Below are 27,950 nucleotides of genomic sequence, written 5' to 3'. Positions count from 1 at the left end.
CTACAAGATGGAGGAATTTTGAAAACATTATGCTCAGTGAAAGAAGCTAGTCACAATAGACCAAGTGTCATGTGAGTCCATTTAAATGAAATATCTGGAATAGGTAAGTTCAGAGACAGGAAATTAATTAGTGTTTGCCTAGGGCTGGTAGAATGAGAAGTGACTGTTACGGGATCGGGGTTTCCTACTGGGGAGATGAAAATGTTCTAACATAGATGATGGAGATGGTCGCACAACTTGTATATGTATTACAAGCTACTGGATTGTATGTGCTGAATGGGTTAATTGTATGGTATGTGATTTATATCTGTTAGTAGCTGGTACTAAGCTGGAAGTCCTTCAAAGGAGGAGCAGCAGCAGCCATCCTGGCAGGACCTGGTCCTTCTTTCTTGAGCCCTGCATCACCATGTGTGATGTCCAGGTTGCCTTACTAGACACAGAGGCTATATTGAGGAGCACCATGGAGCCAGCCATCTGGCTGTGGCCACCACCTGCATGCACTTGTGAGTAAGCCCACACTACACCACTGAGGAGCTGCCTAGTGGAGTCCAAGGCAATGCATAGAATATTAAGTTGTAATTTAGTGATGGTCATTTTAAGCTACCATGTTTGGGGGTAACATGTTACAGACCAAAAGAGAATTGAGACAAATAGTAAGTCCGATTCGTTTTGTTGTTGTTGTTTGTATTTGAGACAGAGTCTTGCTCTGTCCTTCGGCTAGAGTGCAGTGGTGTTGTCACAGCTCACTGCAACCTTCAACTCCTGGGCCCAAGTGATCCTCCTGCCTCAGCTTCTCAAGTAGCTGGGACTATAGGCACCCACCACCACATTCAGCTAATTTTTCTATTTTTTGTAGAGACAGCACATCACTCTTACTGATGCTGGGAAATTCTTATTTTAATACTGTGAATACATATTAAACCTAAAATCAAATCCCAATGAAGACTTGGTCTTGAAGAGAGGAACCTGGATGCAGACGTGACTTCATTATAAGGGGAAACGAAATAAGGAAGTGCTAAGGGTGGTGGGGCAGGTTTTAAAGGCAGAGTCAGCCAGTGCAGGCAGGGCTGCCAGCTGGCCTCCTCCCAGAGCCTACCCTGGCAGATGCAGCTCACCAGCCATTTGTCCAGAAGCCACCAGCTACTTAGCAGGAGCACTAGAGGGCTGGCAGGTCATATTTCTGATTACAAGAAGTGACACGAATTAACCCCATACACTCACCCTTCCTACTCCATGAAAGGAAAATCACTGAGATTGACGGGGCAGGGTGATTAGAATCCAGGAGTCTGTGTCTGTGTTTTAAATGGAGACGTCAGTTGTACAGAACTCTCTCAATTCACCTCATCTCCACACAGGGTCATCCTTAGGAAATCATTTTTGAGTAATAATGTGTAGCAGGGGAATGCATGGAAATGAGATTATTCATTCAGCAAATACTTTTTGAAAACTTACTATTCTAGGAAACATCTGTAAACCTCATGAACAGGAACTCTGGTCTCACAAAGCTAATAGTCAAGGGAGCAGGTGGTTCCCTTTGGGCTCTGAGAAGTGGGGCATGGTCCAGATTTATAATAATCAGAACTTTCTCAGAGGAAGTAATGTGTAAAACCGGGAAATTGGGTGGCTAGTTTTTTTCTCTATTTTCACCCCCCAAAACCTTATTTGGAGGCCAAAAAAAAAAAAAAAGGAGTCGAGGTATTCCTTATTTGGGCACACACATGAAACTTCCATTCTCTTTTCTGGATTTCCAGGACCTTCCTCTGTTCATCCAACATTTTTTTGGTGCTTCTGATCTATATGATATGTCTGGATGTAGAGACTCACATGTTTTTGCCAGTGTGTCCCGGTTATCTATTTCTGCACAACAAATCAGCCTAAAACTTGGCAACCTCAAACTTAGCAGTGATATATTATTTCTTCTTATTCTGTGGCTGCACGACAGTTGTTCTATGGGTTTTACCTGGACCCATTCGTATGGTTACTGGAGGGTCAGCTGGGCTGGAAGGTCCTGGATGTCCTCATTCACAGGCTGCTTGCTCTGTGGGGCACCTTGGTTCTCTGGTCACTCTTCTCCAGTAGGCTAGAGCTGTGTGATGACATAGAAGTCTCAGGAGCGTGTTCCAGGGGCAAAGGCAGAAGCTGCAAGACCCCTTAAAGCCTCGCCTTAGACGTTGCGTAGTCACTTCTGCTGCATCCTGTGGGGCAGAGCAAGTCACAAAGTCAGTCAAGGGAAGTTGAAATGACTCAACCTGTCCATGAAAGAAACAGGGAGGTGACTGGAAGGAAGTGTGAGAGCAGCGATGGTGGCCGTCTTTGCCCAAATTCTCCCACAGGACATAATCGTGCTTCTGTCCTTCATGCTGACCAGTGCATGTCACCTTCTAAGAAGGAGTTGTCCATCACGCACTAAATAGAATTCTCATTGCTCACACCAATGTAGCTGTTACTAACTCTGGGAAAGCAGCCTAGCGGCTATTTCTACATCTGGATTAAAGTGCTAGAAAGGATTGGCTTGGGTAAAGATCTAAAGAAGATTTTTAAGTGAGTTCTGTCACATGCTGAATAGGAAGTCTTAATGAGTTTGGTTATATGCTAATAGCTTTTATAAATACGGTTAATATCAAAGTCTACTTTTATACACTTAGAACTTTTTCCCCAAAGGTTTTGATGATAACAGCAGTCCAGTGAAGGAAGCAGAACAGCTTTCTCTTCCTCATTTAATGTGCGCTCAGAGACACAGTGGGAAGCCACATGACTAGTTTGCAGCCGAGTGGGGTTTGGCTCCCAAGGCTCCTATTGTCTAATCCTTTGCTCCGTCTGTGGATTTCAAGCTGAACTTTGATGATTCTTGTAGGAAGAGCAGAGGGAGCTTGAAGGAATCTCCATTTTCATCAATCCATAACCTTTTTTTCTTTAATTACCTATTCTATTGGTTTTTTACTTTTTTTTAGTTCAGATTATTAAGAGGGTCCAAACGATTAGGTTACAGTGTTTGCGTTTGTTAGGGAAGGTAGTTCATAACAATTTGGCAAAAATTCACCATGCTCTGATGCAGGCACAAAGTTTACTTAATGTTATGTGTAAGGCTTTGGATATACCGTGCGTTGTTTTGTATTATAAAGTTGTTTCACTCATACCCACATATCATTCTGACAATTGCCAGCTGATGATACCATGATACTCTTGAGAAAAATGATTCTGAAAAAAAGAGAAAAATGGCTTGACTTGTGTCTCAAAGCTACAGAGTGACCCATTGAAGATAAACTTAAACCTTCTAATTCCTAGTCCAGTGTTCTGTCTATAGCATTGTTGAGCTCTAATTCTAAAAGCATTCAAAATGAACATCATATGGCATGGGGTATGCAAGTTTAATCGGCCCCAAATGAGATGACTGGTAGACAGGTATAAAGTGCATGTTTCCATGCAAGTTTTCTTTCCGCTATACTGAAAGCTGTCTTTCAATTTTTCTCATTTGGGTGAAAACTATGTTTTTCTCATGTGGATGAAGAATGATTTAGACTACAATGATCTCTGAGGTTTCTTCCTATTCAAGGATGAAATAGCTCAATTTGTATTGCATATTATTGTAAGTTTCAGAGGAAATGAAGGTTTTTAAAAGAGAGTGCCAGACTTTCATATAGACAGGAACTCATCAGAAATAGTTTTATGGAGGAAGATGACATAATGACTTGGTATTTTATAAACCTTATTTTTTACTGGACAAGGTTTTATGGGCAAGCATGGTCTCTACCTTCTTGGAGCCTCTAAATGAGTAGTCTTTACTCTCATAAAACCTGTGCAGGGAGTAATGACATGAGTTTGTAGAGACCTGACCATAACTGAGATACAAAGAACAAGGAGTTAGGTAGGCCTGAGCAGTCAGAGAATAGTGGGTAGAAGGGGAAGAGACCATGCCAGCCTTGGGGATGCCCTATTCAAAGGCTCTAGGGTAGATGGAGCAGGGCATGTTGAGGAACTAACAGATGATGAGCATCTCCGGAGCACACAGAAGTAAAAGCTGAGAGCAGTTCTAATGGGGTAGGGGGCAGAAACCAGCATGTTAAAGATTTTGGTCTTCATTTAAAATTAGTGAGAATCCACTGAAGGATATTTTCAACAAGAACTGGATATTATTAGGTTTGAATTTTAAGAAGATCATTTAATTGCCAGGTCTGGAGTTAGGTGCTCAGGTTGGATTGAGAACAAGAGAGGATGATGCATGGTACAGTCTAATTAAGAAAGCTGTAATCCCAGCACTCTGGGAGGCGGAGGCTGGAGGATCGCCTGAGCTCAGGAATTTGAGACCAGCCTGAGCAAGAGACCCCATTTCTAGTAAAAATAGAAAAAATTAGCCTGATGGAGTGGCATGTGCCTATGGTCTAAGCTCTGAGGAGGCTGACACAGGAGGATCACTGGAGTACAGGAGCTTGAGGTTGCAGTGAGCTAGGATGACACCAGTGCACTCTAGCTAGGGTGATCGAATGAGATTCTGTTCCAAAAAGAAAGAAAAAAGAAAAGATAAGACTAGTCATGTAAATTAAATCTACTGGTTTTTTTTTCTTTTTTTGAGACAGTCTCACTCTGTCACTCTGGGTAGAGTGCAGTGGCGTCATAGCTCATAGCAACCGCAAACTCTTGGGCTTAAGTAGCCTTTGTGCTTCAGTCTCCTGAGTAGCTGGGACTACAGGCATGAGCCACTACACTCAGCTAGTTTTTTCTGTTGTTAGTGGGGATGGGGTCTGGCTCCAGTGCAACTGTTCTCAAACTCCTGAGCTGAAGCCATTCACCTGCTTTTGCCTCCCATGGTGCTAAGATTATAGGTGTGAGCCACTGCGCCTGGCCTTTATAGGTATTTTAAAGTAAGGTAGTGGCAGTGCCTGAGACAGGAAGGCCTACACATACCTGGGAGAGATTCAGGAGACAACATTGACAGTTCACACTGACAGACTAGGCAGGGGACGAGGACAGGGTGGCATCAAGGACAACGCTTTGTTTCCTGGCTGCACTTGGAAGCCCTAACTAGCGCAGGACCAGGGATGGGGACAGAACATAAGTTCAGTTCTGGGCTTGTTGATTCCAAGGAGTCTTTGAGATGTCTCTGTGCATGTGAAGCTCTTGAGTCAGGTATTTAGGCCTGGTCTGGGGATATAAATTTGGGAATCCTTAGGAAATGGACAGTGATAGAAGTCCTGGGGATGAAGAAGCTCGCCTGAGAGACTATGGAATGAGAAAAGAGGTAATGGGGGCCCAATCTCAAGGGATTCCAGCATTTGATGTCCAGGGAGATGAAGAGGAGCCAACCTTCTTCCTGAGACAGCTAGGGAAGAAGGAGGAGCAGAGGGACAGGAGGGAAACCAGTGGAGTGTGACACCCCTCTAGCTGAGGGCAGTGATCAGCAACTAATGGCATTCATGTCAATCAAAAGGAAGACTTGCACAAGGAAAAAAAAAAAAAAAGAAGACTTGCATTGTGTCATGTCTGGATGCACAGACGAACACCCATGGGCCCAGCGGGAGCTATTTTGGAGATGTGAGGACAGACTCCAAAGGAATTGAGCAATGCTTGGGAATGCTGGTGTGAGAAGCAAGCTATGTGGAGATGAGAGGGTGGCAAAGGAATGACTTAAGTAGTTGTCTCTGTCAGTTTACATTGCTATAACAAAAAATACCGTAGACTGGGTAGCTCAAACAATATACATTTGTTTGGGAAGTCCAAGTTCAAGGTGCCAGCAGATCCAGTGTCTGGTGGAAGCCTACTTTCTGGTTTGCAGATAGCCATCTTCTTGCTGTGTCCCCATATGGAGAGAGAGAGAGAGAGCAGGGAGGAGGAAGCAAGCTAGCTCCCTGTGTCTCTCCTTATAAGGGCACGAATCCCAGGATGAGGGTTCCACCCCTATAACCTCCCAAAGGCATCCCATCTCCAAATACCATCACATGAGGGTCTAAAGATTCAGCATATGAAATCTGTGAGGATGCACAGTCTACAGCAGTAGTCTTCTTATCGGCACAATCATTTGGGAATGAAATAAGGCCTTTAGGAAAGAAACACTAACCTTTTTAGAAAGGTGTGTTCAGTAAACTGTAACTCCTTTTTAAGATTAGCTTGAATGCAGTCTGCTCATGATAAAATTTTGGATTGCATTTCCATGTTTTTCTGATTACGAGGAAAAAATATATCTTGTCCACGTCTGAAACAGACCCAGATCCTCCTCTTAGAAATTGCCTATGTGACAGCACATGACAGCCACATCTATCTGTTTGACAACTTTGCTGTGATACTTCACAGAAGCCTACGATGTAGGATTTCAAATGAGCTGTTTTCCTTGTGTGTCAGTGTGTTTTATCTTTCTTTTCCCTTTTCTTCCTTTCAGGTTGATGAGCCCAGAAAACACCCTGCTGCAGCCCAGGGAGGAGGAAGGAGTCAAGTATGAGCGCACCTTCATGGCGTCTGAATTCCTGGACTGGCTAGTTCAGGAGGGTGAGGCCACTACGAGGAAAGAGGCAGAGCAGCTTTGCCAGCGGCTCATGGAGCATGGCATCATACAGCACGGTGAGCGTGGCAGTCAGCTTTCCCCGCAGTAGCAATAACCCCACATCTTAGGTCTTCCAGCAATAGCACTGGCTTCTCACTCGTGGGTCTGTAAGTCAGTTGCCCCTCTGCTTTGATTCACCTTGGCTTGTCTCCAAGTTCAGGTCTGTGTTCAGTGCTTCTCATCCTGGGACCCAGGCTAACAGAATATCCACTGTCTAGAATGTGTTGTTTTCACAGATGACTGCAGATTCTTACAGTGGCTCCAAAATCTTTTGCTTGATGTGATGTAACCTCACAACTCTATATCCAGCTGGCTAACCAAAGCATGTAGTCAAGTCTAATACCCATGGACTTGGCCAGTAGGTGCCTCCCACATGGTTGGTTGTATTGTCCTGAACCATGATAGGCACAAGCAGCCACAGAGAAGAATTATTCCGAAGGGTTTTCACAAAAGTTCCACTTTCTTGTTAAGGTTGAATTATAGTGATGCAACGTAACTTATTGTTTAAGAACTGTATTACATTTAGTCTTCTGTATCTATGAGTTCCACATTCATATTCCACCAACTGCAGAAGGAAAATATTTGGAAAAAACTGTGTCTATACTGAACATGCATAAATATTCTTTCTTGTCACGATTCCCTAAACAATATAGTGTAATAACTACTACATAGCATTGACATTGTACCAGGGTCACCTTTTCTCTGTTGTACATTGTAAGAAGAGTTAGTTGTCTTGGGCCACACATTAAATACACGAACATGGACGAAATCTGATTAGCAAAAAAAAAGTCCATATATACTTTCCATTGATATCTGATGCCACAGATAAGTATAAATGCTCTCACAAAATTAGCATGTGGCCCACAAGCCACAGGTTGGACACCCCAGTGCAGTGTAATGTGCATAGGTTATATGCAAATACCATGCCATTTTAGATCGGAGCTTGAGCATCTGCATATTCTGGTATTTAAGGGAGGTTCTAGAACCAATCCCCCATGATACTGAGGGACAAGTATAGTTTTCTTTTCCTATATAACAAATTACTCCAAATAAATAAATAACAAATTACTCCAAAAACTTAATCATGTAGAACAACAATTGTTTGTTATCTGACATAGTCTCTGTGGGTCAGAAATTTGGGAGAAGCTTAGCTGGATGCTTTTAGTTTGGCAGCTTTCATGAGGTTGCAGTCAAGACATCAGCTGGGGCTATTGTCATCTGAAGTCTACACAGGCTAGAAGGCTTGCTTGCACAATGGCTCACCTGTTACCTGACAAGTTGGTACTGGCTATTGGCCGGAGGCTTCAGTCCTCACTATATGGATGTCTTTCTGAGGCTGCCTGAAACTTCTCATGACAGGGCAACCTGGCTTCTTCAGAGAGAGAGATCCAAGAGAGTGAAAGAAGCCACAGGGTTCCTTCTAAATGAACCTTGGAAGTCCCCTGTTATCCTTTCCTCAACTATCAGTTATCAGTCAGACTCATTCAGTGTGGGAAGGGGTTACACCAGAGTGTGAATATCGAGAGGCAGAGATCACTAAAGCCATGACAGAGGCTGGCTGTCATAAGAACACAGCCTCTGGAATCCCAGCTCCCCCTGTTATTAGTTACTTGCCTCTGTCAACTGTAAAATGGGGCTCCCTCATGGGGAGTTGTAGGAATAAATGTGGTAGATAAGGAGCACTTCGTTCAGTCCCTGTTCTTACTAAGTGATCAGTTAGTTAATATAGCTGCAAGGCATACGCTTGAGACAGTGAAGGAGGGGCTGGGAATTCGGCAGGCATTTCAGCCTGAGAGTCAGTGTGAAAGCTGATTCTTTCCTCATTCTTGCTGTGACAATGTCCTAACTCCATTAACACCCAGGTCTAGGAATTTTATCCCAAGGACAGCAAGATAACAATGGGATTATAGAGATGAATGACGCTTTAGAAATTATTTAGAGCCGTGTTTTATAAGCTGCAGACTGCAACACCTTAGTGGATCTTGAAATAAATTAGAGAACAATTTCAAGATTTTAAAAATAAAGCTGTGAATAGGCTTAACTAGACTTTTACTACTCAAAATGTGGTACATGGACCCTCGGTGCCACCTGAAAGCATGATGGAAATGCAAATTCTCTGAGCCTACTACACATGTCATGTCTCTTGAACCCAACCCCTAAGATCCCCAAGAGATGTGAATGTATGTTAAGGTTTGAGAGGCAATGAACTAGGTGTAACTAGAAATGATTACACCATATGGGATGTAGTAATAATAAGTTCTTTTTGTTTTTTTTAAGGCCAAGTCTCACTATGTTGCCCTCAGTGCCGTGGCTTCATAGCTCACAGCCCAAACTCCTGGGCTCAAGAGATTCTTTGGTCTAAACCTCCCAAGTAGCTGGGACTACAGGCGCCCGCCACAATACCCAGCTATTTTTAGGGATGAGGTCTCACTCTTGCTCAGGCTGGTCTCAAACTCCTGAGCTTAAGCAATCCACCCATGTCAGCCTCCCAAAGTTTTAGGATTACAGGTGTGAGTCATCCCCCGCATAAGTATTGTTTTTTAAATGTTTATTTCAGTTAGAGATAAACATATGCTTATATAATAGGTATTCTTATTAAAATAACGTTAAAGATTAGGAAATTAAGGCGCCAAGAGCATAAATAATTTGTTTGAGGCCACTCAGGTAGTCACGTCCAAATGGATATTAAGTGTGAATTTGCAGCGACTGGGGCGAAAATGGTATGTTTGGGTTACGCTGATTTTGTCAACTTTGCTCAATATAGAAAAAGTCAGATGATGTCAAATTCTAGGAGAAAACTGGCCTCGTACTGTGATCTACTGACTCATACTGTGTATTGTTGACTTTAGAGAGAAGACAGAGGATGCCATGAATGTTTGCCAAATGGGTTTCCGAGAAATGAGTAATTACACTTCAATTACAGCATAATTTTGTAATGCTATGAACACAAATGTCAAAAAGGTACAATGTGAATGATAAAAATAAGGCATTATTGGTAACAAATCATAACCATAGAAGTATATTTCCTTCCCATGGTTTTAGGAGGACTGAATATTTTCTGTATTAATGCCCGGGTTTCCAGGTTTTCCGGGCACAGTCCTTCACTGCTAAATCACAGGTTCTATTTTGGAGTTATGAACATACGGCCACCATATCTGTGTGCGTTAGAACTAATGATAAGTACCAGTTAATGTCTTAAGCAAAGCTGTGAATTCTCTGGCTAATAATTAATTTCATAGGTTAAACATTAAAGAAAGTTAGCCTTTAGGCTTTGAGCAGCAGGGTTTTAGATAAAAATGGTTCCCTAGATTGAAACCAGTAGGTATAAAAACTTAAGCCCACTTATGAAATCCTAACTAGCTTCATGCATAGTTGGCAAATGATGTTCTGTAATGAAGGCAGAACTTGTGAGATGAGGAATTAACTTGTGTGCATGTATATATATGTAATTCTATATATATATATTTATCCATATGTGTACATTTATTTAGCTTTTAAATTTATTGACATGTACTGTGTACAGGCATGAGGCTAAATACTTTATAGATTTTAATATATTGTGTATTTAATATGTGCCATATTTTGCTGTGTATAATGCACGCCCATGATTTTAGCTGAAAATTTTGAAATAAATCTTTCATTTTAATATCTTTTTCTTCTTCCTTTTTTTTTTTTTTTTTTGAGGCAGAGTCTCACTTTGTTGCTCCCTGTAGAGTGCTGTGGTGTCATAGCCACAGCAACCTCAGACTGCTGGGCTCAAGGGATTCTCTTGCCTCAGCCTCCCAAGTAGCTGGGATTACAGGCACCTGCCACAAGGTCTGGCTAGTTTTATTTAATTTTATTTTTTATTTATTTGAGACACAGTCTCACTGGTCACTCTTGACAGAGTGCTATGGTGTCTTAGCTCACAGCAACATCAAACTCTTGGGTTCAAGTGATTCTCTTGCCTCAGCCTCCCAAGTAACTGGGACTACAGGTGCCTGCCACACCCCTGGCTGTTTTTTAGAAATGGGGTCTTGCTCTGGCTCAGGCTGGTCTCAAACCTGTGAGCTCAGACAGTCCACTCTGCTCGGCCTCCCAAGTGCTGGGATTATAGGAGTGAGCCACCATGCCTGGCTTAATATCTTCTTTTATTTTATTCATTTTTGAGACAAGGTCTCACTCTGTAGCCCTGAGTAGAGTGCCATGGCATTATCATAGCCTCGCAGCAACCTCAAACTTCTTGGGTTTGAACAATCCTTTTGCCTCAACCTCCTGAGTAGGTGGGACTACAGGTGCATACCACTATGCCTGGCTAGTTTTTCTATTTTTAGTAGAGACAGGGCCTCACTCTTGCTCAGAATTGTCTTGAGCTTCTGAGCTCAAGCAGTCCACCCACGCCAGCCTCTCAGAGTGCTAGGATTATAGGCTTGAGCCAAGACACCCAGGCCATTTTAATTTTTTAATTCACATCTTTATTTGCTTATATGTAGGTACTTATTTATTGTATTACAAAGGAATTTTAGCATGTCTTTTTTAACAGAGTTATAGTTTTAACACATAAATAAAAGAATTAAACACATTTTTAGGCCAGGCAGGCATGGTGGCTCATAACTGTAACCCTTCCACTCTGGGAGGCTGAAGTAGGAGAGTTGCTTGAGGTCAGGAGTTCAAGATCAGCCTGAACAAGAGTGAGACCCCCCCCCCACTATCTCTACTAAAAATAGAAAAGTTTGTTTGTTTGGGGGGTCCTATGAGCATCCCTATATTCTGTGTTGTACTGGAAGGACTTAGCATATACTTGTACTCATGGTTAAGATTAATTGCAGTGAAAGTGTGTACAGCAGGACCAGCAAGAGAAAAATACCTATTAGGTAGAGTGTTGAGAAATTCAGGCACAGGCTTCCTGTGTCCTTCCTTCTAAGAGGAGCCACCTAGCACTGGTGCCTCCCTCCAACAGGGAACTATAGTAATAATGTGCAATATTTCTGGCCAGGGAAGCCCTCTTGAGACTCAGAGCCCGTTTTCTATTGGGGGCTGCTCCTGTGGGTACATTCTGCTTGCTTGGCCAGACACAATGCCAGCCAGACTCTTAGAAGGAAAGCAGGTGTTCTTGATAAATCACATTCTTTGTACAGTCTAAGGAGGCTGATACAGCACAAGTCAGTGCCCCAGGTGGGCAAAGTTGTCTTATCAATTAGTAACTTAGGGAACCTTTCAAAAGCCAGGTTCCCAGATAATAGCTACAGACCAATGCTATAAACAGGCCTTTTTGTGTTGAGGCTTCCGCGGTAACTCTTTGCTGCACAGAGTTGGGAGAATTAATGATTGCATTTGGCAGATGCTTTTAATGCAATGTCTACCTCTTATGGCTCTCAATCACGTAATCTGATCAACTTTAAATAATAGTTAAAATTGGGTGGTGCCTGTGGCTCAAAGGAGTAGGGCGCTGGCCCCATATGCCAGAGGTGGTGGGTTCAAACCCAGCCCCAGCCAAAAAAAAAAAAAAAAAGAAAACTGCAAAAAAAAATAGTTAAAATTAACAGAGCCCAACTATATGTCAGCTACTCTTCTAAGCATTCTGCTCACCCAGTTACTCCTCTCAATAACTCTATGAATTACGTATTATAATCATTCTTATTTTTGTGGTGAGGTTAAGTAACTTGCTGAAGATGAGAGCTAGTGAGTGATAGACTTCAAATCAAGGAAGTCTAGCTTCAGATCCCATGCTCTTAACCACCAAAGAAGATAGGATGTTAATTGCAAGCCTCACTAGACTAGGAAAAAAATTCTCAACTTTTATTGCATCATTCACACAGTCTGGCCCATATTGCAACTATAAAAGTTGTTAATCCATAAAGTCTACAAGATTCACCATTTCCAAACAATGACCAGGGACCTTGAGATTTTTGTGTAATCTTTAGCAAATGGGATGAACACACTTCTTTATTCACACATCTCCCCCAACTGCCTTAGCTGCCCTCTAGCTGTCTTAGCTGCCTTATGTGGAGAGGAATGGAAACCAGATAGTCATGTGAGTAAATTGCTTTCAGCTGCAGCAGCTGACCCTGGCTAATCAGGCTACTGCCCGTGTCTGGACAGATAATTTCCTCTTTGAGAGCTTTAGTCAGAGGACTTCAGCAATTTGAACACTTTGTAAAGCCCTCTTTCCTTTTCTTTTGTTTTGAAGATATATTTATATAACATTGCGCAATACCCAAAGCACTTTTACATATATTATCTATTTAATCCTCCCAGTTGCTCACGAGTAGTTATGATCATCTCCTCCTCCAGTGGAAGCCCAGTTGCTGAGACATTTGCCCTGATGGCCATGAAGAGAGAATTTGGAGTCTGCGGAAGAAACTAGATGCCACATCCAGACAGGAATTAACTGCAGCTTTCCAGTAATTAAGATCATTGGCAGAGTTCAGCCTAAGCCTGCAGTAGTCCAGCAGAAAAGAGAAAAAAGGGAGGGAGGGAGGGAAAGAGGAAATGAAGGGAGGAAGGAAGGAGGGAAGGAAGAGGAAGGAAGGAGACAGTAGGGACTAATGATTGAGGCTAAGGCAAGATTGTTCAGGGGAGGAAAAGCAATTTTCTCTCTGCCCTTCACGAGTTCTTAATAACATATGTCTTCCGTATATATGGGAGATAACTCAGAGAAATGAGTAAATCTCTAGGGTAGATATCATGATGTACACTTCAGGCTTAAATATTATTGTTCTCTGGAATAAGTAAAAAATGGTTTGGGGAAGACAAGGTAAAGATAAGAGGGCCACCAGAACACCTTAAACTAAGGAAAGTTATGCAGATTTATGTCATTGCCTTCTCTGGTGATTAAGAGTCTGGTGATTTAGCCATACTTACTCTGCACCTGTAGACCAGCTACCTGGGAGGCTAAGGTGGGAGAATCAGTTGAGCCCAGAAGTTTGGGGCTGCAGTGAGCGATGAATGTACCACTGTACTCCAGCCAGGGGAACAGAGTGAGACTCCATTACTGAAAAAGGAAAAAAAAAAAAAGAAAAAGAAAAATATTTTTGAGCTGGGTGTGAGGGTCACATGAGTCCAGGAGTCCAAGTCCAGCCTGGGCAATATAGCAAGACCTTGTCTCTAAAAATGTATTTTTTAAATACTCTCTAGGTGGGTGCAGTGGCTCACACCTAGGGTGACCAGATTTTAACATCAGTAAGGCGGGACAACATGGCCGGGGGAGTGGGGGGAGTGGGATGGGGGCGGGGGCGGGGCAGAAACGGGGCAGGGCAGGGCCTGACAACAATGCAAACTTTGATAAGCAGCTCTCGATAATCACTTCTCAGCAATTATTTGTAATTATTACAGTTTAACATTATAAAATTAACAAAAATAATATAAAACTCATATTCTGGCAAAATAGCCACATGGCAGCCGAAAACCGTATATTCCCTTCCTGTTCTCCTGCCCGTTCATGCATTCTTTCCAAAAATCGGGACTTTTTAAAAACACCACGGGACACGGGACAAATTGTTGAAAAGCAGGACGTCTGGTCACCCTACTCACACCTGTAATCCGGGCACTCTGGGAAGCCTAGGTGGGTGGATCATCTGAGCTCAGGCATTCAAGACCAGCCTGAGCAAGAGCAAGACCCCGTCTCTAAATAGCTGACTGTTGTGGCGGGTACCCGTAGTCACAGCTACTTGGGAGACTGAGGCAAGAGGACCACTTGAGCCCAAGAATTTAAGGTTGCTGTGAGCTATGATAGCATAGCACTCCACAAAGTATGACAAATTGAGACTCTGTCTCAAAAAAAATGGGCTGTGTGAGCCAAAGCCAGCAGGATGGGCAGGCAGAAGGAGCAGTGAGCAGGAGGCCTGGTAGATCAGAGGGCTGGAGGTATGGTCAGAAGAGTGCTGTCCCTGCAGGCCAGTCCCTGCAGGCCAGTCCCTGCTTACCTACTTCCCTTCACTGCTTCAGGCTCTCCTACTCATGTGCTCTTGCTTTTGCGTTTGCTGACTTCTTGCTATGGCTGCCATCACGAATATGGAGATTTTTCCATTACAAATGGTACCCAGAATCTTATCCCTTCTTTCCTCTTAACTAGAGTACAAATACTTTAAGGATAGAGAATTTGTTTTCTGCATCTTGGGATCCCTAATGGCTTGGCAATTATATATTAGGTCCTTAGTAAAAGTGTGTCACATGAACAAACAACAATAGCGACCACTTACTTTGGACTTGCCATTTGCTGCATAGCACCTGTGTTTATGCCAGCTAGAGTTCTTTGAATACCAGCAGCCCCCTGTCACCACTTGCATTAAATATGTGGTAGAGCCAGCTGATAGTTAAGGACGCATTGAAAAACTAGGCTACCTTAAGAAGTGGAACTGGGGCAGCTCTAGGGATTTAAGTACCAGGAACTAGTGACTAAAAAGATAATCACGTCCAGCCGCCTACAGCCAGATGAATCAGCTCTAGCTATTTTCTGCATATTTAGTTACTCTCTTCAGACATTAGTATTCTAGAGAGGGGCCCTGATTGGCTGAAGCTGGGTCACGTGTCCACCTCTTGCCCCTAGGTGGGCAGGAGCCTTTGACTGACAGTCAGCAACTGTGGGAGGGGAGTTGATCCACTGGGCAGGGAAGACAAGTCTGTTCCCACAGGGAAGGGAGTGCTGGGCCAGTGTCAGACTGAAGTTCTTCACTGTCTTCACGAGCTGTCTATGCACTTGGTGTTGATATCCCTCTGAGGCCTTCGCAACCACTATAATCATTATTAGCTCCTCAATATTTAGCTTGGAATGGAAAAAGATTAAAAGCTGGGTAGAATATTTTCTCTATGTACTTTCAATATTTAATAGAGCAAGTGTAATCTTAGCGGCAGTCCAAATCTAAATAATTTTTTACTTTCTCAATGTAGAAATTCTGGGAATTTTTCCACTGTGCTCTCTCCTGTGCTTTAACTCTGTTACTTTTTATTGTAGCTGAATCCAAAACAGGAGAAGGAAAAACAGACAGGCAGAATGCTGTTGTAATGTAAATATAAGAGAAAGGGCGGGGAGTTGCTAGGTAAAGTCCAGGGATAAGGCTTTGGCGCTAAATATAGTGTTGGTTTTGGTTAATGGAAAACAGAACTGTAGGCACACCAAGCCTTAACTTTTCAGAAAGTACACAAGGGACAAAAGATGCCTTATCTTCCAAAAGCACAGTGTTACGCCCAGAGAACAGAGGTTGTTCTTCAGTAAACAGTGTCATAACTAAGTATCTCTTTCCTTCTTGACAGTGATATGATTTTTCTGTCAGTTGCACATAAACTGATCATCTAGATACGAACCACGAACCACGTTTGGCTCTAGGCCTGTGCTCACCAACACTCCTGCCTCACTCCCGACCACTTGTCACCTTGTGTCCCCTGCAGTACATGGTCCACAGTTTGCCCAAACATGCACTTTTCACAAGAGCTCGAGGAAGTCTTAAAACGCAAGCACACAGCGCTATGCAGTTGAGGTATGCTGGAAGCATACAATCTCATCCTAGGGACTCGGCTTGCCCTTATCTGGTATTTAAACTCTCAGTGGGGTTCAGTGGTGATTTTTAGTGGGACACATAGTTGGGGTGGGGGATCTCAGGTATATTAGAAGAGTGGAAGGGGATCTCCTGGGAGGAACGGACAGTTCGAAATGCTGATTATGGTACTCTCCCTCCTCTCCTCCTGATCAACAAATGTGTGGTGTTAAAGTCCCATTCCTGACACATGTGAGCTTGGCCCTCAATGGGATGGAGGGGCCAGTGGGACAAAAACTTGAGAGGCTCTCCTTTAAGCAGTGAAGTGTTTCTATTTTTTCCATCCCAGACCTTTTTCTAGGACTGTCCCTGGGTACTCTTGAGCAGGCATTCCTGTGTGGTGCCCAAGCTGGCCTTGTGCTGTTGTAGCCATCATCCTCAGTCGTTTCCCCCCACCGCACTGGTGTCTTGTAGGTTCTTTCTCCAGGAGTTTCCCACTAGCCACTCCTGCCTCTTGATTCAGGGCCCCTCGCTTTAAATCAAAGTCTCTTAGCTCCTTTTCCCAGCACAGACAGCACACCTGGGTTGTCTTTTCTTAGTTCCCACAGGTGTTTGGAAAAACTCCTCTTTTCTGTCTTCCTGCTCTGTTCCCTGCTCACCTTCTTCCAGCCAGGAATGGATGAGCAAACTCAAGTATCCTAATATATGGGGTGACTGCCAGGAATAAAACTGATTATGAGTAGACTCTGATCAGTGTAGCTATGGAACAGTATTAAGGTGAAATTTAAGGAAGAATTACACATGCATACATCCATATGTACATGTCTATCCTGATTATAATTGGAAAAATACAGAGGGTATCAAAGAATGTATATACATTTTAAGAAAGGAAAAAGCTGTATTAAAATTTTGATACTTAATATATACTGATAACAAAAGATGAACACAAGTCACATTGAGCACATCTTAATTTTTTTTTTTTGAGTCAGAGTCTCACTAGGTTGCTCTCAGTAGAGTGCTGTGGCATCACAGCTCACAGCAACCTCAAACTCTTGGGCTTAAGTGATTCTTTTGCCTCAGCCTCCCAAGCAGCTGGGACTACAGGCGCCCACCACAATGCCCAGCTATTTTTAAATATGGGGTCTCACTCTTGCTGAGGCTGGTCTCGAACTCCTGAGCTCAAGCAGTCTGCCCATCTCAGCATCCCAGAGTGCTAAGATTAACAAGTGTAAGCCAGCACACCTGGCCTATAACTAATTTTGATTTGATTTGTAGAGTAATGCTTTTAAAAATTATTAGGATGTTATTTTAAAATTAACATGTAATTTTAAAAGCTTGAACCTCTTATCTAAGTGATGACATTTGACCTAACAGGAGCTCACCACCTCTCCCCCTCACCTCTCTCCCTCTGTCCAAGGAAGGCTTACATATCAGGGTTTATATTCTTAAAAATTTTAATATTTCAGCCATTCCCCTGTTATCGAGGTTTTTGGTCAAATTGGCAATTGCTAAAGCCTCCATGCCATTGGAGAAAGGGTAGCTGTTGGTTTTACCACCCTGGCTCACTCTTATTTCTGTCTGAAGTCTCCCTTGTTGCTAAAGGCACTACCTCAGTGGGGGATCTCTAGTAAGTGGGAAAATATTGTGCTTCCTCATCAAAATGAAGGAAACATGATGGGGGAGATGGTAAGAGAAAAATAACAACAGCTTGTTGGGTGTCAGGAGTCCCAGTTCCCCAGACCCAGTTGACCTACTTTGAGTACTCAGCTGATCTAGAAAATTCAACCAAGGCATAGCAGTAATTGATAGCAAAAATGGATGGGAACAGAAAATAAAACTGGAGCATCACAGGCAGCATGAATAGAGAGCAAAAGTAACCTGCACAAGTTTCAGTGTAACAAAGACAAATTTTATTTAGGAAGAACAAAGAGAGCTTAGAGCACTTCCAAAGAGAGTTGGAAAAAGAGTCTGAAAAAAAAAGAAGAGAGAGAGTTGGAAGTGGGTCCCTCTCATGAAGGAGAAAGGGTAAGATGAAGGGGCAAGGCCTGCAGCAGTGTGAGCACACTCTTGTTTGAAAATGGCTTCAAGTTTTCATTGACCTCTCTGTGCCTTGAGACAGAATTGCCCATTTCTATTGGTCATTGATTATTATCTCTTTCTATTGGTCATTGGTTACCTAGGTTACTTCATACCCACATTCTTACAGGGCCTTCCAGGCTTCCTGGTTCTGCCAGCCAGATTTTCTTCCCACCCCCTTTGAAGCCTCTTTCTTGGTGTCCCTTCTCACAACTCTTGATCATTTGCTTGTCAGAAGGTTAGGGCAAGGGTCACCTTCTGTGACAAATGGTTCCTAAGGTGCTGTACCTGATTAAAGGGATGAACTTGTTTGTTGGTTGACTGGTCTCTTCCCATGGGGATCAGTTACTACACTAGAGCTACCTGATAGAAATATGATAGGAGCTCCTAATGTAATCCACATATATAATATTAAATTCTCTAGTAACTCAAGCCAAAAATGTAGAAATTGATTAAATCTATATAATAATATACTTTAATTCACTGTCTCCAAAATATTTTATTTTCAAAAAGAAAATTCTATGAAAAATATTAGGTAGCTATTCTATATATTTTTCATACTAACTCCTTAAAATCCCGCGTGTATTTTATTCTTACATCAGATTCGCCTCGCTTCAAGCATTCCTGCAGCTGGTGGCCACCATCTTGGAGAGCACAGCTCTAGACCTTTTTGAAACCAGCAGAGGGCAGGGTTGTGTCCTGGCCAGTGTGCATGTACTTTTCAGTCCCTTATCTCAGAAATCTTTGTTCCTCTATGGCTGAGATTTCTGATACCTATATTTTGCACTGCTAGTTTTGACACCTAAATAAAGCTGAGTACCAGCCACATAAGCCACAGCAAATGTTCCCTTTTCCCCAGTACAATGATTTCACAGTCTTTTCTTTTTTTCTCATTTTTGATAAGGAAGCTGTTTAGAAGTCTATTGAGGTGTGTTTGTAGCTTTAATTTTTTTTTTCTTTTCACTCTGTTCTTACTTTTGATTTTTAAATATTTTTACAAGTCAAAAATGGTTGGCTACCATTATTTAGACTGGAACTGATCTCAGCAGGTCCTTTTTTTGGTCCAGGAAGGATTTATCCCATGTCAGTGATACAAGCTCTTTCCATCTCTCTACTCTGCAATTCTTCATGTATGCCAAATCTCAAGTCTGCATTCTAGGCAGGAAGAAGATGACATGACAAAGGGGGGAAGGGCAGAGAGTATCACCTAGAAAGACTTCACCTGTTATTTGGGAAGGGTAATCTGTCCCAGTGATTCCTACCTACATCAGATGGTCACCCCATGCTGGAAGGCAGTTGTAAATCAGATGACTTTAGCTGGGCACACTACTTCTATGAGCAAAATTTGAAAGTGGAAGAAAGATAAAATGAGTTTTGGACAATGAATCAGAGCACTGACAACCACAAGGACTAATACCTTATCACTACCTGAACGAACTTCCTATGAAACAGGCACTTTTCAGAAAGTATTCTTCCTCTATCTGCATACGGAGTTCCTTAAGACCCTAAGCTGGATGAGTATACCAATATTAATGTATCAGTTTTAGCAAATATACCATGGTTATATCAACATTAAGGAGTGCTTGATGAAGGGCATAAGGGAACTGTCTGTACTATATTTGCGACTTTTCTAAAATGATTCAAAATATAATAGTTTTTTTTTAGAAGTAGGTGAGTTTTTTCCTACATCTTCTTTAAAGAGGTGGGTACAAATATAATTAATACAGAGAATATGTGAAGACTTTTTCTTAAAAAGTACTATGCCTCACCACTGCTGTCTTCCTTTTCTGAACTTTTGTCTCTTCCTTCTTTAAGGGTCCACTGTCCTTCTAGACTCTTTGGTCTCAAAAGGAACACCTGATAAATTATTGTTTCATAAAGCACCACCATGGTAAAGTGGTAACCTTTGTGAGAACAGTAAGAAAATGCCATCCAGGAATGCACCCTTGGGGAGGGACTTTCACAGCCCGAGTTCCTGGGTAGGACCTTTTTTTTTTTTTTTTTTTTTGCCTTGGGTAGAGTGCTGTGGTGTCATAGCTCACAGCAAACCTCCAACTCTTGGTTTCAATGTGATCCTCTTAGTTAGTTTTTCTATTTTTAGTAGAAATGGGGTCTTGCTCTTGCTCAGGCCAGTCTTGAACTCCTGAGCTCAAGTGATCCTCTTGTCTAGCCTCCCAGAGTGCTAGGATCACAGGTGCCCAGCCCTGGGTAGGATTTTATTTCAGCATCTGCAGCATCACATTGTTCTTTTCTGTATTGTCCGTACTGTGGTCTTTATCTGATTCAGACTGAATGTCCCCTTCCACCACCCCCACCCGCCCCCAGACCACCTGGAGTTGCTTCTGGACCCTTTTTTTGCTTAGGTAAAGTCTGAAAAGGCTTATGCCTTGGAAAGTACCTTTGGGCCCTGACAGCCTGGGCCCTTGCCTAGAAGCACACACATGGCTAACATTTATTGCATGAATGTCTCTTATGGACCCAAGACTCTTTTAGGCCATTTACAGATATTCTTCCATTTCTCTTAAACTCATTTTACAGATGAAGAATAATTAAGTTCAGGGCAGTTAAGTAATTTAGCAAATAGTGAAGCTGGTATTCTACCCAAGGCTGAGGCCAGAGCAATGTTTTCTGTGCTATAGCTATGTCCTTTTCCTAAGCAATTCCAAAGCAATAGACATTTTCCCTGTAGAAGAATTTTATAAAAAACATACCCAGCCAAATTGCCTTTTGTGACAAGAAGAAATAAAGAAAAAGCAAACTCCATTTTCTTGTGTTTCCAAGCTCACCTGCCTCCTCGTTTGGTGTTATTCCATCTTAGGGTGTGATTCAGTCTAGTGAGGATGAGTGATAAGTCTCTAGAGTTAGTCTGTCAGTGTTTCTTTCTTGGATCTTTCAGTTAATAACTCTGAGACCTTGGGAAAGTTTATGTTGTCTAAGCCCTGGTTTCCTCATCTGTAAAGTGGGAATAATTATAATAACTCTCTCCATGTGCTGTTATGAGAACTAAATGATATAACCATGCAGTGTGCTTAGCACAGGGCCTGGCCAAGAGTATTGCTTGGTAAAATGTTAGCTGATTATTATTATTGTCATTTTTATCATTTATGTCCCCACCATCAGATGCCTGGGTAAGTAGAGCTTAGTATGATTTATGGTCTCATTCATCGCTGGTCTTCACAGAATCTTCTGCATAGTCTGTGCTGGATATGTACTTGTTAAGTAAATCAACCTTGAAGTGCTTTAATCAGGCTTTTGGACTTATACCAACAGATTTGCAAGCTCTAGAACGGAGATAGATTTCTCTTGTTGAATTATGTATCTGGAGTATTCTATTTGTCAGACAAAATAATTTTGTTTTTAGACTTCTCTGTTCTTAGAGTATACTCTACTCTTGTTTCTGAAAAACCAACACTTTGTTTTGTATATTACTAACAATTTAAGTTCTAGTCTTTGGAATGCACCCAGCTATCATTTAATGATGCACAGGAAAGAGTAAGGCATAGTTTGACCTTCCATCTGTTTATTACCTCTGCATTTCTGGCAGTAAGACCCAGAAGCAGCAGAAACCTGTACAACACCATGTCGTGATTTTTCTTCTAATCTTTATGGCAGTTACTTCAAATCCTTTTACCTTTTGTCTTTTCCATCCTCTCTTCTCCCTTCAATTCATTCTATTCATTCACTTCAATTAAATAAGTGTAAGTGGGATATAACTTTATGAATATGACGTGTTTTGTTTTAGTAATATCAGTTGGTAGGACTTTGTGCCCTAAAATCAATTTCCTGCTTTCGTATCCTCTTTTTAATGTTGTCAGTACTAAGGAAGTAATTATTTTAGTCCTCTGAGTCACTTTTGTTATTTCTTTTTAGAGAGTTTTGTATCCCAAGCACCTAGCATTGTCCTTATGTGGAGTAGGCACTTAAAAACAATCGCTTAATGTTCTTGATTCAAGGACTTTTGCTGTTTTAGGAAACAGGGCTCCTTCCACTACTGCCTCCATTTAAGATTATTTGAAGTGAGTGGTTATGGCTTTAAGTACAGTTCAAATTTGCTTTAAAAAATAGCTTCTTTTGTTGTAGCTCATTTTCAATTCATGCTTTCCTCTAAATGCATGATTAAAAAGCATAATATTTTTTTCAGTCTTGGCAATTTTTAAATTATGCAACATTCTAAATTACAGCAGATGCTTAGACTTTGTAGAACTGTGATCTAACAGGAGTAGGAAGACAAAACAGTGCAAATTTATCCCTAGATGCATGAAACACATTAAAGCTTATGTCTTGATGGCAGGGAAGTCACAGCATTTTCATCTGCAGAATTTATTTGCCTTCTAGAAACACTAAGTCTGAGGACTAGGTCTACCATCTGTTTATCCTTCAAGTCTGTTAGTGCTCTTAAGCAATGTCTGTAAGGGCTAAATGGTTCTTTAAGAGGAGATAGTGGGGATCAGCAGTAGATAAGGAGTGCCTGATTAGAGTGCCATTCTGATGACCAGAAATGATCCTTCTCTGAAGCCTCCAACCACCCTTGTGTACTTGGCAGAGCAGAAAGCCATGCCCACCCTGGCTGCTGAAGATGCAGGACAGTTAAAGATTCTGATCATGGAAGCGAGTGTGGATGTTATTTGTCTCTTCCGGGCAACCTAGATGACCTTTTTAACTTTAAGACCAGTTTGCGCTTGTAGTCATGGCTCTTGCGAATGAGTCTTCTTCCTCATTATAATGATCATTATCCTTATTCCCCATTAAGCCCTCTTTTTACTCAAGTACTTATATGATCCCAAATCCAATCTTTCATGCTGTGCCTTCTGGGGAACAGTGAACATCTGCACATTCTCTATGTGCTGCTATCATAGTGCTGGATTCAGTTCCCTTCTTTCATGGTGCAGTGTTTCTTAATAGCAAACATTTCAAGGATGAGTGAAAGCATGTGACCTTCCTTCTTCCAACTAGATAAAGAGCCTAAAATATCTTCTATATTCAGCAGAACTTGTAGAGCTCAAGATGATAAGTTTTCATATTCATCCTTGAATTTTTTATTCATTCTATTCATACTACATGTGTGAATGAAATGGAAACAAATTATCCTCCCCCTTTAGATAATCAGATTATTTAATTTCTTTGTGTCTGCTAAAATCATCCTAATCATTTCAAAGGGAAAAAAATGTATCTACATTATCCACCAAAAGAGAATACATCTGTACCATGTCACTTTATTATGGTTAACTATATGACATTTCCCTCATGCTTTCTGAAAAATTAAGGCACGCAGTGAATAGGGACCTGTTTTTCTTAGGCCGACTAGTAAATTTAGTGCTTCTAAAGCCCTGGCTTTCCTACACAGTCAGATCCTCTTATGTTTACATGGCTCCAGTTTTCTGGCTATATCTGCTTTTCTTCCTATTTTATATCCCATTTAACATCAAACTAAGACAAGCCCCCAGATAATTCTAAAGCAAAAAGGGAACGCTTGGAAAGTCCCAGAAATTATAAATTGGATGAGTAAAAAACTGTCAGTTTTCAATTACAACTGTGGATAAAGTGCAAATGCTTTCAATTACAAATGCCGATAAGCTCACAACTGGAATATGATATACCAAACTTATGCATTAAACATTGTCTCCTCAGGTCTTCATCCTGTTTGAAAATGAATGATCCAAAGGAGCAAAAAATGAAGTTTATCAAACTATGTATGTCACACTTACTCTAATATGAAGGTCCTGTATATCACTGTAATCTGAGAAATGAAGAATTGGAGTAACTTTAATGAACTATTCTCCTAAATTTTTCTTTCCTTTTCTTCATTTTTTCCCAGATAATGCATTATTTTTTTCTTGTGCTTAACAAAGAGTAAGTTGCTTATGTAGTAAAAGATTTTTGTATTTAATATGGAAAATGACATGTTAACATATAGAAAGAATCAACTTTTCTCTCTGGAATATAAACTATGTGTCATTTGCCTCTCATTACTTCTTGAGTCTTTACTTATGCAATTTGTGACTATAAAAACAAGTCTTTGCCTTTCTTAATCTAATTACTTCCAAAAATTTACTATGTATTAACAAACTCCTTTACTTCTTTTGTTCCTTGAACTTCTAAAATTTAAATATCTTCTGGTGAGGTACTCACTAAACTTGATCCAGATATCTGGTTATGATTTTTTTTCCATAGGTAAAAAGGTAACACAACTGCTCAGAGAACAGCAATCAATGTGTTCTTTCAAAGAAAGGCAGAGAAGATAGGAAATGGGTTCTATGCAGAAACTTAAATGGGCAAAGGCTAAAACTTTAGAAGTCTATGATGAAGAATACTTGAAACGTTGCATATCAGGTGCAATGTCAAAAATTATCTATTCCTTCTCCACGTAGAATATGTACAAAAGGCCTTTTCTTTGTTATGACAATGGAAGCCCATTTGGTGTCCATGGCAAATATATCTTATTCTGTAAGCCTATACATTGCTCTTATTATATAAACTTATCTTTCTCCATAAACTTTGTTTCAAAAAAAAGAATATGTACAAAAAATTGAGACTCGAAATGTTTAATGTGTTGTCCAAATCACTCAGCTAGTAAATGTGACTGAGCTAAGATCAAAACTGAGGATATCTGATTCTAAAACCTGTGCTCTGCATTGTATGATTTTTTTTTTCTAAAAGTTGTTTGTCAAAGAGAATTATCAGTAAGTCCCAACCTGTTTTGTTCTCTTTTAACAGGACTTTGGTATTGATGTGCTTGAAAGGATAAGCAAATGAAGGTGTCATATTCCAGTCACAATGCTAAGATAGGTAGCTAAGACTGTGTCTGGCACTTTGTAGGTCTTTATTTTGTTGCATACATGAACGGATGTCATGTGTAATTTATTGATGCTATAATATGACTGTCTACCTGTACTCCTTTGTCTTTTAAAGCTATGATTATACATCTTAAACCTAGGACTATCCTCACGTACAAAGCAAATTCATATCATTAAACTTTTAATGAGCAAGAAAAACAGAATATCTTTAAAGGCAGAATAATTTATTGACAATGCAATGACACATGTAATTGTCATGACTCTATTCTGAGAAGAGAACTTAACTTTACCTGTGCCTCCCACACAGCTAGACTGATGAACACATAGTGACCCTGTTCCTTTCACAGAGGATGATAAAGTACCTGTCCTTCATGAAATTTGGCATTGAAGATCCCTATTTATTTGCTCAACATAGAAAGATGGGTAGATGGCTAGACAGATAATTCCATTTTTTAAAGGCATATAATCAAGAGTTTCAATAACATACTAGATGAAGCAGAAAAAGTAATTTCTGAACTTGAAGATAGGTCTTTTGAAATAACACAGGCATAAAAAAGAAAGAAAAAAGAATTTAAAAGAATGAAGAAAGCCTACAGTATTTATGTGACATCATTAAGAAAACAAATATTCATATTATGGGCATTCCAGAAAGAGAAGAAAAGGGGAAAGGTGAGGAAAAGAACATATTTAGTGAAATAATAGCAGAAAACATTCCAAGTACTAGAAGAAAGATGAACATCCAGGTCCAGGAAGTTCAAAGAACCTCAGATTCAACCCATACATGTTCTCTCTGGAGGCATATTATAATCGAATTATCACAAGTCAAAGACAAAGATACAAGGAAGCAAGAGAAAAGCATTGTTTCATATATGGGAATCTTCCTTAAACTAAAAGCAGATTTCTCAACAGAGCCCTTACATGCCAGAAAAGAATGGAATGATGTAATAAAATTACTGAATGACACAAAACTTCCAGGCAAGAATATTATACTTAGCAAAGCTATCCTTTTGAAATGAAGGAGAAATAAAGTTTTACAATAACTAACAAAATCTAAGGGAAGTCATCACCACCAGAATAGCCTTAAAAGTTATGTTCAAGGGACTCTTAAATCTGTAAGTGAAAAGATGATATCCTTTATCATGAAACCATGCCAAACTAAGAAACCCAATGGTAGAGTTCATACACAAAAGGGAAAAAGAAAGGACTCTAAACATATCACTACAAAAAAACTACCCAACCACAAAAATAAATAATAAGAGAGAAAGTAAAGAACATAGAATAAACAGAACAACCAGAAAACAATCAATAAAATGACAGGGAGTAAGTCCTCACATATTAATAATAACCTTGAATGTAAATGGATTCAGTTCTACATTGGAAAGATATATAGATTGGCTGGAAGGGTAGAAAACAAGATCCAACACTATACTGCCTAAAAGATACTCACCTCCCCTGTAAAGACACAAATATACTGAAAGTGAAGAAATTGGAAAACATAACACAACGAAAACTAAAAGTGAGCAGGCATAGCTGTACTTATATCAGACAAAACAGACTTCATTTTAAAAACTATAAGAAGAGACCACCCCCTCTAAAAAAATTGCATATATAAAAATAAGGAGATCAATTCAACAAGAGAATATAACAATTATAAATACATTTGTAGCCAACACCAGAGCATCCAGACATGTAGAGCACCTATTCTTAGATATAAATGGGAGACCACGATATAACAATAGTTGGGGACTTTAGCACTCCATTCTTGGTATTGACTAGATTATCTAGACAGAAAATCAACAATGAAACTAGATTTAAATTGTATTGTAGAACCATAGAACAAATGTATGTAACAGACACTTACAAATATTTCACTTAACAGTTATAGAATACATTTTTTTTTCCATAACTTTATGGGAGTGTCTCCAGAATTGACATATGTTAAAACACAAAATCTCAAATAATTTTTAAAAATCAAAATTTTACCAAGTGTCATATCTGAGCACAATGGAATAAAGGTAGACATCAATAACAAGAGGACTTATTGACTTGTACGGATACATGGAAATTAAACAATATACCCCTGAATGACTAATGGATGAAAGAAGAAATTAAGAATAAAATTTTAAAAATGCCTTGAAACAAATGTAAATAGAAACAACATACAAAAATCTATGGGATACAGTAAAATCAGAATTCAGAGACAAGTTTATAACTATAAATACATCAAGAAACTAGAATGATTTCAAAGAACAACCTAATGTTGCATCTCAGGAACTAGAAAAGCAAGAACAAGTCAACCACTAATTAGTAGAAGAAAATAATAAGAATCAGAGCAGAAATAAAAGCTGACCATAAAAGAATACAAAAGATCAATGAAACAAAAAGTTGGTGTCTGAAAGATTAAATGAACAAGTTATTAGCTAGACTATGAGAAAAAGAGACATGACCCCAATAAATAAACTCAAGAATGAAAACGTAGATATCACAGTAGATACAACAATAGTACAAAGGATCTTTAGAGACAACTGTGAACAACTATATGTTAATAAATTAAAAAAAAAACTAGAAGAAATGGATAAATTCCCAGATACTTCAGAAAACATGAACAGAACAATAAAAAGTAACAAAATTGACTCAATTATAAAAAGTCTCCCAACAGAAAAACGTTCAGGACTACATGGCTTTACTGTTGAATTCTTTCCAGTTCTATAGAAACAACATATCCCTGAAATACAAACCAGATGAGGACATAACAAAAAAAAGAAAACTACAAATCAATAATCTTAATGAATATAGATGCAAAAATCCTCAACAAAATACTAACAAACTGACCCAACAACACATAAAAAGGTAACATTATGATCAAGTGAGATTTATTCCAGTAATTTAAGGATGGTTCAACATATGCAAATCAATAAACAGCATACATCACATTAATAGAATGAAAGGGAAAAACTATGATCATCTCAATAGTTGCAGAAAAAGCTTTTGATTAATTCAATATCCCTTCATGATAAAAACTTAATAAATTATGTATAGAAGGCAAGTACCTCAACATGGCAAAGGCTATAGATGACAGAGCCACAACTAATATCT

General features: G+C 40.2%; 1 protein-coding gene across 1 annotated transcript in view; it reads left to right on the top strand.

Annotated features, from left to right (window-relative positions):
* The window catches only part of DEPTOR (DEP domain containing MTOR interacting protein), a 158,478-nt gene that overhangs the window by 85,475 nt on the left and 45,053 nt on the right, over positions 1 to 27,950 (top strand). Inside the window, exon 4 of the mRNA XM_003782380.3 lies at positions 6,371 to 6,549. Within this exon, the coding sequence (XP_003782428.1) occupies positions 6,371 to 6,549 (179 nt within the window). The remainder of the gene's footprint in view (positions 1 to 6,370; positions 6,550 to 27,950) is intronic.

The sequence above is a fragment of the Otolemur garnettii genome, unplaced genomic scaffold (assembly GCF_000181295.1).
Source record: "Otolemur garnettii isolate 467f Iridium unplaced genomic scaffold, OtoGar3 scaffold00004, whole genome shotgun sequence".
NCBI classification, from domain to species: Eukaryota; Metazoa; Chordata; class Mammalia; order Primates; family Galagidae; genus Otolemur; species Otolemur garnettii.
Note: the sequence above shows the minus strand (reverse complement) of the source record. Positions and strands in the feature narration are given on the sequence as shown.